Here is a 13,842-nt window from a genome sequence, read left to right on the forward strand (position 1 = left end):
GTTTTCCCCCCTTCCCACCCCTAATTTGCATATGCAAATTAGGACTGTTTGGTATTTGCCCGAATCTTTTGCGAAAATAGTGGATTTCGGTGCATCCCTAATGGTTACTAGGGTTATTTCGACCCTAGCAGCCAGATTGTTGAAATTTGCAGACTGGAGAGCTGCTGAATAAAAAGCCAAACAACTCAAAAACCACAGATATAAACCAACTGCCCTTCATCATACTAAAAGTTAACAGCAAAAATACCTGACGCAGACTCTTGACTTGAGGACTAGGAAAGACTTGCAATAGCATGTTGGGAAGCAGTTACACAAGCTTTATAATAAACATTGCTGATGAGGAAAGACAACAGCTTGCAATATTTTCTGGGTGATTTCTGCTCAAATACCTGTAAGCCACAGTGATATCATTTATTTTGAACTACTGCTGTGTTAATGCTCCGGGCATAAAACTCACACTCAGCCTCCAGTCTTTTAAATGATGGCAGCATAAATAACCCAACAGCACCCTTGTTAGAAAACATGAATCAACTGAAGGTTTCTGTGCAGCAAGTGGACAGCACAGCAGAACTCACACACTGATGGTACGGAAAACATTAAAGCCAGACAGAGCCGTGCTTATCACTATTCCTGGGCACTGGGGATGCCAGTGAAGTTCTTTAATATCTTTTTCTCCTTGATGGACAAACAGCAGCTGTGGAGGGATGCCTGCCAATGCTGGGTCTTCTGTTTCTTCTTCCTGATCCTGATCTCTTTCAACTGCCAGATCCCACTGTGTGATTTGGTCATCGGCCCCCGACGCTGCAAACACGCCGCTGTCCGTCGGGTGCCACTCTACTGACGTGATTGGGGCCTTGTGCTGTTTGAACTTAGCCACGCTCACGCCTTTCTGTTGATGGTAGAAAATGGGTTACTGATGTCAATTCCTTTTATGACTGATCCATCATTTCAAGGAAAAGAATAAATAAATGTATGTATGCCCACCTTCAATGCTTTTATAGGGAGATACATTTCTACTTTCTTAGAATTATCAAAAGCAGAAACACGCAGATGGTTTGAATATGTAAATTAATACCCAGTTGCACTTCATTAGCAGAGCTAGGAGTTGCTAGACAAAGTCCTTAGAGAGGAAACCTTTGGCTTCATATTTTAATAAATACCATATCACATGACGAAGTAATAATGCATTCATACTGCAGTACTGAGCTGGTCTCTTATTTAATTACAGAAACTTTGAACTTGTGTTGCAAGAAGCAAATCTATCACATAGGGTGCAAAAGAAATGAGAGCGTACAGGCAAGAAAGCAGAAATTTGGGGAAAAAAAAAAAAAGTCATGCAGACAGATCTCTTTTTACAGAATACCCTTTAAAGGAACGGTAACATCAAAAAATAGAAATGTTTTAAAGTAATAAAAATATAATGCACTGTTGCCCTGCAGTGGTAAAACTGGTGTGTTTGCTTCAGAAACACTACTATTGTTTATATAAATAAGCTGCTGTTTAGCAATGGGGGCAGCCATTCAAAGGAGAAAAGGCTCAAGTTACACAGCAGATAAACTCTGTAGAACATAATGGTGTTATCTGTTATCCACTATTTAACCTGTACCATTTAGATTTTTTTCAAATTCCGCCATTGCTACACAGCAGCTTGTTTATATGAACTATAGTAGTGTTTCTGAAGCAAACACATCAGTTTTACCAGTGCAGGGCAACACTACATTATATTTTCATTACTTTAAAACACTTTCATTTTTTGGTGTTACGGTTCCTTGAACAGCAGAATGGAGTGGTTAATAACGTATTGTAGATCTGTACAAGGGATGAAAAGAACATGCAAAAGCCATATATTCACCCAGATCATTACCCACCTGGAACTGGCGAAGGTCCCAGATCTTTAAGACACCATCATCTCCTCCGCTAACAATAAAAGGTTCCTGGTGATTCCAGCTGATCACATTTACATCGCTCTCATGGGCTTGGCTGGCAGTCAGCATGCAGGCTTTATTAGGGGCTGCTCGGGTGTCCCAAATACGAATCGAAGCATCAACTGAACAGGAGGCAAATACCTATACAGATTTAGGGTGATAGATCGCTTGAGTTTCTTTTATTTAGATGCCAGTGTGAACCTTACACATTCAACATTAAGGTGAAAACCAAAACATCATAGGAAAGCACGTGATAGAATCTTACCAAACTGATAAATAAATATATATAATATATTTATAAGTAAATATTGCCCTTTTACATCTCTTGCCTTGAACCACCATTTTGTGATGGTCTGTGTGCTGCCTCAGAGATCACCTGACCAGAAATACTACAACTGTAACAGGAAGAAGTGAGGAAGCAAAAGAGACAACTCTGTCTGTTAATTGGCTCATGTTGGTATGTTTGTGTGCACAGTGAATCCTACGATCTCCAGGGACAGCCTAATTTTTTAAAATGGCAATTTTCTATTTATGATTACCAAATGGCACATACTACTAGAAAAGTATATTTTTACAAAAATGGTTTATTTACATGAAGCAGGATTTTACATATGAGCTGTTTTATGCAATATCTTTTTATAGACAACTACATTGTTCAGGGGTATAGTTCTCCTTTAAAGAAGAAGGCAATGCATAAGCCCTTCTTGCATTATCTAGGAGGCCCCAGACTAGGTGTGCATATGTAGTAGAGAGAAAACCCACCATTTTGATTCTAATTTCAGATTTTCACTCTATTGCACATGCGCAACCGAACTGGGCCACAGACAAGAGTCAAGAACAGGAAGGAGATGAAGATTTGGCACTCCTATAATAGTACCAGTGATTATGGATTTCCTTCTTAAGACAGAGTATTCACTGCATGTAACATAGAAAACAGTTTATGTTGTTTACCGTGGCTTCAGTAGGAGACCACTGAAGATCCTCTACAGATTTAGTATGGCCTGTGAACGGTCTCTGGTCAACATGCCACGTTCCTCCTTCCCTTGGATTCCACAGATGGATATTCTTATTGCAGTCACCAGTAACCAAACTCCCTAAAGGGGTCGTTTTAGGAGACATATTGTGTGAAAAACAAGAACGTGCCAGTGGATTATACACCTTTAAATATAGAAGGAATGTGCTTAAAAATGTGTTTGGGCTGATTTATTGAAAAATTCCCCCAACACCCTACTACTCCCACCCACTTCCTGCTGACTCCTTTCCCAGGCTGTGCCAGGAAACCGGCGGCACTCAACACATGGCACTGTAGGACAGGAACCAATCAGCAACTAGGCTGACCTCATAGGGAACTGAAGCCTGTCTTTTGCTTGGTAACAGGGTTGTGATTAAATTTCCACCTTCTACTGTGCTTCTTGGAAGGGACCATTAGGACAAGCCCATTCCTCATTTGAAATATGGACAGGGACCATAGCAGATCTATAGGGAGCTCCAATAAACGGGTCATGTTTTAAGATACTTTTTAGCCCAAAGTAAAACCAGCACCATATATTATTCATTCTTGCCTGCAATAGTAGGGGGTTTTCACTTATCCTATATGTCTCCTTTAAAACTTAATAGAAGACCGAGTGAATCAAACAACTGATGTTTATCCTTTACCAGCAGCTCTTATACAATAATAGATTTTAACCACCACCACTTGAAAAGTCAGGATAGTCAGTACTGTTATCCACACATGCAAGTACCCTCAACTCATGGGATGTTCCAATGGCAACATGTTAAATAACTATTAAATAAGCTTTTTTCTTTGAAACAGCCTATGAATGAATATCGTCATGGTGCAGATATCTCCTAAATACAGATGAAGCCACTTGGATTTGTGAGATAAATGCGTCATGACTCATGGTTAATTGAAGAAACTGCGTTATCTAAAGTCATCTTAACTCATTTAATGCATTTAACCTTTCCATTAGCATACCAAAGCACCATTGTGAACAATGGTGAATGCTTTAATTAGATGGGATGTTGTGACGCAGTTTTCTGTGTTAAATGAGATAAATGGGATATCTGTGTTTAGTTATTCTGTGTCAAACAGACAAACCAAAGTGGCTGCATCTGTATGTACCTGCTACTTTTTGAGACCAATCCATTGCAAAACCTTCAGTCATGTGCCCGGAGAACGAAAACACTGGCTTGATTTGGGCTTGTTCCTCCTTCAGAAAAGAAGCGAGCACCTGAGAGTCCGACGCTGCTGCCAGCTGCTTTCTTAGATCATAAATCTCCACCTGCCCTTTCTCTGACCAGACAGCAGCCACGGGTACATCCCCCATTGTAGTTACCTGAAGGCAAGTGAAAAAAAACAATGACTATTACAAACAGGTGTAGTTATGGTTTGCAAAAACCATGCACTTGACTGTCACATTTGACACGACAGATGGAATGACATAAGAAAATGTGTCCAATTAATACATTTAGTATATTACCCCCTGAATATATGTTGTAGAGCATTTTTGCAAGGTTTTATATTTTCAGATAAAAGTATGAACATCTTTGTAACCTGCAGTATCACTTACAATATATTTTACAATAAGGCAAGTCTTTTCCCAAAGGCTGCAATAAGGCAGTAGGACCACCTAGTTTAAATTGGTTGAGGTAACTTTTAGTATGATATTAGTAGTGATATTCTGAGACAATTTGCAATTGGTTTTCATTTTTTATTTGTGGTTTTTGAGTGACTTAGCTTTTTATTCAGAAGCTCTCCAGTTTGCAATTTCAGCAATTTGGTTGCTAGGCTCCAAATTACCCTATCAACCATGCACTGATTTGAATAAGAATCTGAAATATGTATAATAATATGATCAATAGTAAAGCATGGGAATCAAAGGCAGAGATCAGAATACCTGCTAATTAGTGTTTTATTGTGCATCCACACTAATTAGCAGTATTCTGCTCTCTGCCTTTGATTCCCATACTTTACTATTGAATTTATTTCAGTGGTTGCCTGACGGAGCACCAAATTGAATCAAGGATTTTCAACAATGCTTGGCTTTCTGTGTGTTGCCCTTAGCAATAACTCTGTAGCCTTATGAAGCATTTGTTTAATAGATGGGGGTCAGAGACTACTTCCTGGAAAAAGTCAGAAAAAGAAGGCAAATAATTTAAAAAATATATAAAAAAATATAATTAAGACCAACTGAAATGCTGCTTAGAACTCAATAACATACTCAAAGTTAACTTAAAGGTGAACCAGCCCTTTAACATGGCATAGCATCACTTTAAAGACAAAACCAAATACGACCCCACTTACACGAATTCGATTAATGCCGCCATAATGAGGCACCATAGCAAGTTCTAACTGTGGCTTCTTTTCTTCCTCATCCTCTTCTTCCCCACTGTCGCTACTTTCAGAATCGGAATCTTCTTTCTTTTCCTTGCTTGTCCGGTGCAAGTTGTACATTTTCATTACCACCATTCTATCAGTAAGAGAGGAAAATGAGTTACAGCTCCTTATACAGGTGAGGTGGATTCTTTCCATACTGTGAGTATTCGCCCTGTGGTTCTGATGCATAAGGGATAGAAAGACTATGGAACTTCACTAAACTATCTAGAACTAAGAATTCATCAGTTTTTCACTATTTAGTTCTAGTCTTTTCCAATCGCTGCTCTGTGCTTCAGTCTGTAGCATGAGTGATTGCTTTGCAACTGCTGAACTGACAGTGGCCTACTGAGCACCAGAAAACAAGGATGTGGCAGTCAGATATAGCTTGAGCTACAGAGCTTAGAACGTGGATCAAAGGCCAGCCAATACTAAAAAGCTACCCTGTAGAACTATTTGGCACGCTGGGTCCATTTTCCATTTACCCGCAAAGCTAGTAGGTCTTTTTCATCCTTAAAAATTGCCCTGATGTGGACCGAAACTTGGGATGTAAAAGCTGTATGCAATAAAAACAATTTGATTCACAAGAAGATTGGAGTGCGGGTCCATGTGAATATCCTTGTATATTAAATGACCCTGCACCCACATTCATAAAATTGATCCAGATCCGAGTGCGGCTGCTTGCAACTAAATATATATATATATATATATATATATGTATATGCATCAAATCATAGCCAGAACTCACATTATGACCTGGGTGCTGACATAAAATATGAAATAACAGAGGTACAAACTCCGCACTCTCAGGTCTTAAGTGAAAAAGGTTTTTATTAAAGAGGACTAACGTTTCAGCTAGCACTCTAGCTTTATCAAAGTCTTTGATTAAGGCTAGAGTGGCTTGATGATAAGTTAGTGTTCTTTGATAAAAACTTTCACTTTTTACATTTCTATAACACATTTCTAGTACCTGTTGGCTTGAGCAGAGTCCGCCTGAGTACCAGCGCAGAGGAACATAGTCAGTGGGTAGTCTGTGCGATTTTCCCCTAGGGTATCATGGATAACATCAAAGCTTAAACATGGGGCACCTGTAACAAAAAAAAAAAATGATTGTTAATCTCACTCGTATTAAGAAAACCAGGACTGTTGCAGAAGCAAAAACTACAAGCAGCAGTATGGTGGATCAGTAGGTAGCTTTGGCGCAGTGCTGGGGTCCAGGCCCTGACTGGCAATCTGTGGGTTCTGGCAAATGCCAGAGGGGCTGCTATAAGGTGCCAAAGAAAGTCAGTATTTAGTGGTCTGGTGGGGGCTGTTTGGGCCTCTGTGTACCTGAAATGCCAGGGCCTATTTTAATTCTCAGTCCGGACCTGCTGGGGTCCTAGGTTTGATTGCAACCAGGGAGCGTTCTGCAAGGGATCTCTATGTCCATGTCTCCCTACAAACATATACCGGCAGCTTTAATGGCTCCAACCGAAACAGACCATAGTACATCTGATAAGAGACCTTTTTCTGTAGGGATTGGGTGACAATGCTGTACAATGTGTCTCTAAAGGGCTGTGGCAAATGCTCGCCCTATATAAAGGAAAAAGATAATGATGTGCTCATCCTTCTTGTACAGCGCTGTGAAATATATAGGAGTTTTATCACTACATTTTAATAAAGAAAAATACATGTGAAGACTGTAGTTTGGGGATTGAAATAAAGATACTATTTAAAACACAGACACGAGGTAAATGCTAACTTGCAGGATAACTTCCCCTTTAATTCCCCCGGTAATAAGCACTGAACCTTCCGCTCCTGGATAAGGGATCCCATTCAGAGCGGTCCTTTACCTGTTTGTGCCTGGTGATACAGAACATAAGCCTCCTGGTCCATCACCAGCTCTTCCCCCTCCTTGAGAGGCTCCATACCGGGCAGATAGACCCGCCTGGACCCTTGGTCCTTCTCATCGCCCTCCTCTTCCTCCATGATATCGTCCTCATCATCTTCATTCTCACTGCTCGACTCTTCCATGCCCTCCTCATCCTTTCCAGGACTTCTCCATGTGGCTTCTCCAGTGCCTGACATCTTGGAATGGGTCTGACGTCACTTCCTCCGGCTTCGCGTGCCCTGAGTTGCAATCCACTTCCGCCGACGTCACATAGTATGCGTTCAGTGGCGGCTCGAGAAAGTGTTGCGCAAACTGAGCGCATTAGGACGCTCGAGAAGTTCGCTTCATATTTCCTTAGCACTAGATGTAGAATTCTTGGAAATTAAGGCTGCTATAATTTACGAGAAGGATCATAAAATGGAAAATCAACCATTTTGTTTTATGTCAGGCTTCTATATGTGGTGCTTGATAATAGGACCCACAGTCCCTTATTTGTACTGGAAAGTCCCTCTTTTCTCTGCACTGAACAGCCAGAAAAAGAAACAAAGTTTCTCACTTAATTGGCTTTTAGCAGTGAGCCCAGAACAGCTAACAGGTGCAAATAAGATACTTTGTAACAATTTTGAGACAAAAACACAGTTTAGATAAGGAGAAATAATTTCAAACTTTCATAACCTGCCAAATTTTGTAAAACAAACATGGTAATTAGGGGGTGTGGCCACAGAAAGGGGTGTGGTCAAACAATTTGCTGCGCTACGTGTGGAAAAAAAATGTATGGCCCTCTTTTTACTTCCAAAATGTTGGGAGGTATGACAAAATGAACCCAAAACTAGGCAAAAGCAATAACATATGTGCAGTGATTTTTTTTTTTAAATGTGAAAAATACGCCGTCTCTTTACCCACTGAAGCCTTAAATAACTAACTACCCATGCCCAGTGGCCACTCTATAGTTATTAGAATAACTGCCAGTGGTGTAACGAGAGCGTGCCCCCCCCCCCAAAAAAAATATCTTCAGAGGGGCCGGCATGCTATATCCCCTCACCCACAATTAGGGTTGGGGTGGCAGCTCCAGATAAGGTTGCCACCTTTTCTGGAAAAAAATACCGGCCTTCCTATATTTTTATCTTTTTCCCTATTAATAACATTGGGATCAACCATCATTTTTACCGCCCAGGCCAGTAAAATACCGGCCAGGTGGCCAGGCCCGGATTTGTGGAAAGGCCACCTAGGCCCGGGCCTAGGGCGGCAGGATTTTAGGGGGACGGCATGCTGTCCAACCACACCCACATTGGTTCAAAAACACTGGAGATACAATAATTTTTTTAAATTTCCTGTGCGCCAATCCCCATTGCTCATGTCCCCCTTGAAGGGACACGGGTGACGAATGGTAGTGGGCCTAGGGGCTCCCACTATGTAAATCCGGCCCTGCAGGTGGCAACCCTAGCTCCTGACCTTGGGGTCTGCTGCCTCTATTACATTCTTCGTCTTTAAATTGCTGCTCTCGCACAAACAAGCAGAGTGGGAGGAGGGATTGTGGATAAGGTTGCCACCTTTTTCTAGAAAAAATACCGGCCTTCCTTTATATTTATCTTTTTTTCCCTATTAATTACATTGGCATCAACAATCATTTTTACCGGCCAGATGGCAACCCTAGCTGCCTCCATAGTTACGTCACTAATGACTGATGTTGCACTGTGCCCAGTACGTGCAGATTATTGTAGTTTTACGTCAACATATGCTGTCATAGTTACATAGTTAAATTGGGTTGAAAAAGACAAAGTCCCTAAAGTTCAACCCCTCCAAATGAAAAACCAGCATCCATACACAAACCCCCCCATACTTTCGCATACATTATATATACCCATATCTTTACTAACTATAGAGTTTAGTATCACCATAGCCTTTGATATTATGGGGCCCATTCACTAAATTCAAGTGAAGGAATAGAGGAAAAAAAACTTCGAATTTCGAAGTGTTTTTTTGGCTACTTCGACCATCGAATGGACTACTTCGACCTTCGACTACGACTTCGAATCGAACGATTCGAACTAAAAATCTTCGACTATTCGCCCATTCGATAGTCGAAGTACTGTCTCTTTAAGAAAAAACTTCGACCCCCTAGTTCGCCACCTAAAAGCTACTGAAGTCAATGTTAGCCTATGGGGAAGGTCCCCATAGGCTTTCCAAGTTTTTTCTGATCGAAGGATAATCCTTCGATTGATGGATTAAAATCCTTCGAATCATTCGATTCGAAGGATTTAATTGTTCGATCGAACGATTATTCCTTTGTTCGAACAAATGAGTTGCGCAAAATCCTTCAACTTCGATATTCGAAGTCGAGGGATTTTAATTCGCCAGTCGAATATCGAGGGTTAATTAACCCTCGATATTCGACCCTTAATACATCTGCCCCTATGTCTGTCCAAGAAATCATCCAAGCCATTCTTATAGTCATTAACTGAATCAGCATCACAACATCACCCGGCAGTGCATTCCATAACCTCACTGTCCTGACTGTGAAGAACCCCCTACGTTGCTTCAAATGAAAGTTCTTTTCTTCTAGTCTAAAGGGGTGGCCTCTGGTACGGTGATCCACTTTATGGGTAAAACGGTCCCCTGCTATTTGTCTATAATGTCCTCTAATGTACTTGTAAAGTGTAATCATGTCCCCTCGCAAGCGCCTTTTTTCCAGAGAAAACAACCCCAACCTTGACAGTCTACCCTCATAATAAGTCTTCCATCCCTCTAAACAGTTTAGTTGCATGTCGGCTTCAGTTTACAGCCCCCCCCCCCCCCACAAGTAAAAAAAAAAAAAGTTGGTGGCCTGGGTCCTCCCTACAGGCACCCCCCAAGTTAAAAAAACCCATTGGTGGTCATGGTACACCTATAAAAGTAAAACAAAAACCATTGGTGCCCAGGGTACGTACCCCCATAAAAAAAAACAAAAAGAAAAAACTTTGGTGGTCAGGGGTCCCCTTATAAAAGACCATTGGCGTTCATTGTCAGCAGTCTTCTTCCTTCTTGGTGACAGCAGCTTCTTTGTTCTCCTCTTCTGCTTCAGCGGCTTCTTTTTCGGCGACTCCTGACTTCGCTTCGGGTCTTTTTAAAGGTGCGCTATAGCTTACTTTGGTGACCCTTTAAACATTAAATGGAGCAGCCTGTTGGGCATTTGGCTTAGTGCCAGTCCAGGCCTGAATATGACTGCATGCCTCCCTTAAAGAACACTTAAAGAAAGGGTGCATTACTAAGTGCCATGCATAGCAATAATACTTGATATGCATAGGGCTTTGTTGAACTACAAGAGATCCTGAGTGTTATAGTTTAAAGATCAACTACAGAAACAAATGCGAGCCCCCCAACCTCACAATACAAAGTAGTAGAACAATCATATCCCAGATGCAACAGGAAGAAGGTTGTAGTACAGACAGGTTGGGACTGAGAGGCTTGAACTACAACATAGATTAGAGTAATAGAAAGTGAGGGTCTTGCTGCTCCAGTCATTCCTTTTGCATGCTGGGACCAGGTATACTAGGGGGAAAAACGTTTGGTTGACTCCAAAAAGTAGCTCAAATCCGTACCTTGGTTTGTACTTTGGAAACCTGCCACAGCTTTAAAATAGTCGCCCGATTTGGTGGAAAAACTGCCAGCCTGATAACCCTGATTGTAGTGCATATGAGAGAAAATGAGTATTAATTTTACATTAATAGGCGTGGAGATGGGTCTGTCACTTTCTGCCCATAGCTTTGGTCTCCTAGCAGGGAAGGGTCCAAGGGCATGCGAGATTCTGCAGTAGACGGTTTAGAAACAGGCCTAGGAAACTTGTGGCACATCTAGGGTTGTCATCAGGTTAATATTTTGCTTGCCTGAATGGTAATTCTGCAGGGACAATAGGTGGTTAGTCCTACAGAAGGTCCAGAAAGATAACTAGGAGTGTTATATTGCCACAAGGGAAGGTTTGGCTGATGGGCAGCTGCATACTCCAACATTCCCCATTGCAATGGGTGATTAATTTGCCTTTTGTTAGCCTCACTCTTAAAACAATCTGTGATGCAGGAACCCTAGGAGAGAGGGAGATGACACTCTTAAGTCAGCAGGAGACCATTGCTGGGTTTTCACTGACACACTTTTGCGGGCCTTGAACTTTCAGGGAACCTAAACAGGGGAGAGTGTGATCCAAAATGCACAACTGTTGAGGGTTGACTGAATTGTGGTCAAAGGAGGCTAGGAGTCAGGGCAAAAAACTATCAAAGTCAGGAACAGACAATAACAAAGAGATGAAAACAGAAACAAAAGCTTAGGTAGGAAAAGAGGACACTGGTATTATGGGTAGAAGGAGAAATTGGCTATGAGAAGGGCTGATAGTGGGAGAAATGAACACATATGTTAAATGGAGGAACACATGGACAAAGAAGGGATAATTGGCACATGAAAAGAGTGACAAAAGACGCAACAAGGAGTCAGGTGGAAAGCACTATGGTGAAAAGGAAAAGATAGCAATAAAAAACTACCAATTCCAAGTTAGATGAAATTGGTTTTAAAAATACATATCTTATACTTATCTTATTTATCGATAAAATACTGTAGCTCGAAAAAGTCGGGTTGGGAAAAAACTCAAACGAAAACCCGAACCATACAAATTGTTCGGATTTGACACCCGAACCGCTAGATTTTTTCCGGTTATTGCAACATGAGGAAGGTACTTTAGGAACAAAGGGGCAAAGTCACTAAAGGTTGAATTTTCGCCAGCGACAGCTTCGCCACACTTCGTGCCACTTCGCCAAGAGCAATCTTTAGCTAGCGTTCAATTCTGCCTAGCGAAAATTCGTTAGTACTCTTATGCTAAGGTCAATTTGAATAGGGGCGGGGACATATAGAGTAGGTCGTATAGACGTCTTTATTAGAGATGTTGGTTGAAATGCTTGAAGTGGTCACTTATTATTACACATATCCAAGAAAGCAAAATAAGATCCTCTCACTTTAAAAAATGAAAAGACGCCAGCATTTTTTTAAAACTTTTATGAGGTTTCCGGCATACAGGATATCATATCACTGACATAAGATTGAGGAGATTGAAGCTTTATTTTATCAGTTCACCAGTTCTAAGGTGGCAAAGGAAACTCTGGCAAAAGAGGTAACGTTCTGTAAAATTCGCACTTTAGTGAATTTGCGGAGTTACGACCTTCGCCTGGGTGAAAATGCGCCTGGCGATAGGATGCAAAACTGCACCAGTGATGGTCTTTTTCACTAGCGAATTGTCGTCTACGCTTGTTAGTAAATCGGTGATGTCCCTGCGGATAAGATTTCTGACAAATTTTCTTAGTGACGACCACTTTGCCCTGTAGTAAATCTGCCCCTATGTCTGGAAAAGTTTTCATGACTACCCTGTCTTGCTTAAACACAGACTATGATTTGAAAGTTTCCAAGGCATGGATCTCTTCCAGCTGATAAAATATTGCCTGAGTCATTTAAGGGTAAATCTGAGATAGATTCAAAAGGAAATGCACGAGTATGCATTTTAGCACCAATATCCACGCTCTGAGGATTAGCTACGTCTGGCATTAACCTTGCTGAAAGCAGATTCTATTCACAGCTAAGCTGTATATCACCAGCGTGTTTGCTAATGGGTCAGGATTTTATCTCTCTGAGGCTTGGACAAGTTAAATGCTGAACACTGTAGTATTTGATTTTACTTTGGTTTGTGGACTTACAGTTTATATTTTACTTAGCTGTACGCTTTTCCTCAGAGTAGATATCTTAAAAGCTTGTCTTGGAAAATTATTTTTTCTTCAAGTAAAAAGATAAAGACAAAAATAAAATCTTCACCCGGACTATTATAATACCCACGGTAGAGCTAGGAACTCCCATTCCCCATTGTCTGCATGAAACACAAGGGGGTTTCTCAGTGTGGTTATGTGTTCTAAGTAAATGTAATAGTAAAATAACTTGAAGTCAAGTTGGGTTTCCTGACCATTGTGTGCTGTGATACCATAACTATTATTGCTGTAGTGACCAATCTCTCATGAAACTACAGGCTGTTCATAGCTACAATGGGATAGCGATATGTACATATTTGTCTTATTCAGGTATGGGACCTGTTATCCAGAATGCTTGGGACCTGGGGCTTTCCGAATAACGGATCTTTTCGTAATTTAGATCTTCATACCTTAACGCTGACAAAATTTCGCCAGCATGCCGTAATTTCGGAACTTCGCCAATTTACTAATGGTCGCCGGTGTAACTTCGCTAGCGAAAGAGATAGACTCTACAGGTACTTCGCTCCCTGACACCTGACAAATTTGCGGTCTGGCAAATGGATATAACTACGCAAATTTACTAAAATGCAGATTTTACTGAACGTTACCTCTTGCGCCAGACTTGCCTTCGACACCTCAGACCAGGCAAAGTGCAATAGAGTTAGATAGGAGTTCCTAAAAAAATAGTTGAAAATTTTTCTAAGTCCCAAAAAAAACTGGAGTCTTTTCCTTTTTTCAGGGTGATAGGCTGTAAAAGAGTGTACATTTTTTGGGGGGGTACCCGGCTTCCCCCTACATTTCCAAACATATGGCACATAAACTATACACTGGGCTCATGTGTAGGGCAATATAACAACTCTATTTTATTTTATTAAGGTTTAGCGGGCTTGTGTAGTGTAATGTATTTGCTACAAAATATAC

At 41.0% G+C, this 13,842-nt stretch overlaps 1 protein-coding gene across 1 annotated transcript; it reads right to left on the minus strand.

Annotated features, from left to right (window-relative positions):
* Nucleotides 1-296: 296 nt before the first annotated feature.
* Nucleotides 297-7,424, minus strand: grwd1.L (glutamate-rich WD repeat containing 1 L homeolog). Its single transcript, XM_041569645.1, has 7 exons — nucleotides 7,131-7,424; nucleotides 6,269-6,386; nucleotides 5,230-5,395; nucleotides 4,048-4,261; nucleotides 2,877-3,019; nucleotides 1,869-2,066; nucleotides 297-889 (listed from the first exon to the last, which is right to left on the minus strand). The coding sequence occupies exons 1-7, from the start codon at nucleotides 7,363-7,365 to the stop codon at nucleotides 572-574; spliced, it is 1,392 nt and encodes a 463-aa protein (XP_041425579.1). The 5' UTR covers nucleotides 7,366-7,424; the 3' UTR covers nucleotides 297-571.
* Between the last annotated feature and the right edge of the window lie 6,418 nt (nucleotides 7,425-13,842).

The sequence above is a fragment of the Xenopus laevis genome, chromosome 7L, assembly GCF_017654675.1.
Source record: "Xenopus laevis strain J_2021 chromosome 7L, Xenopus_laevis_v10.1, whole genome shotgun sequence".
Taxonomy (NCBI): domain Eukaryota; kingdom Metazoa; phylum Chordata; class Amphibia; order Anura; family Pipidae; genus Xenopus; species Xenopus laevis.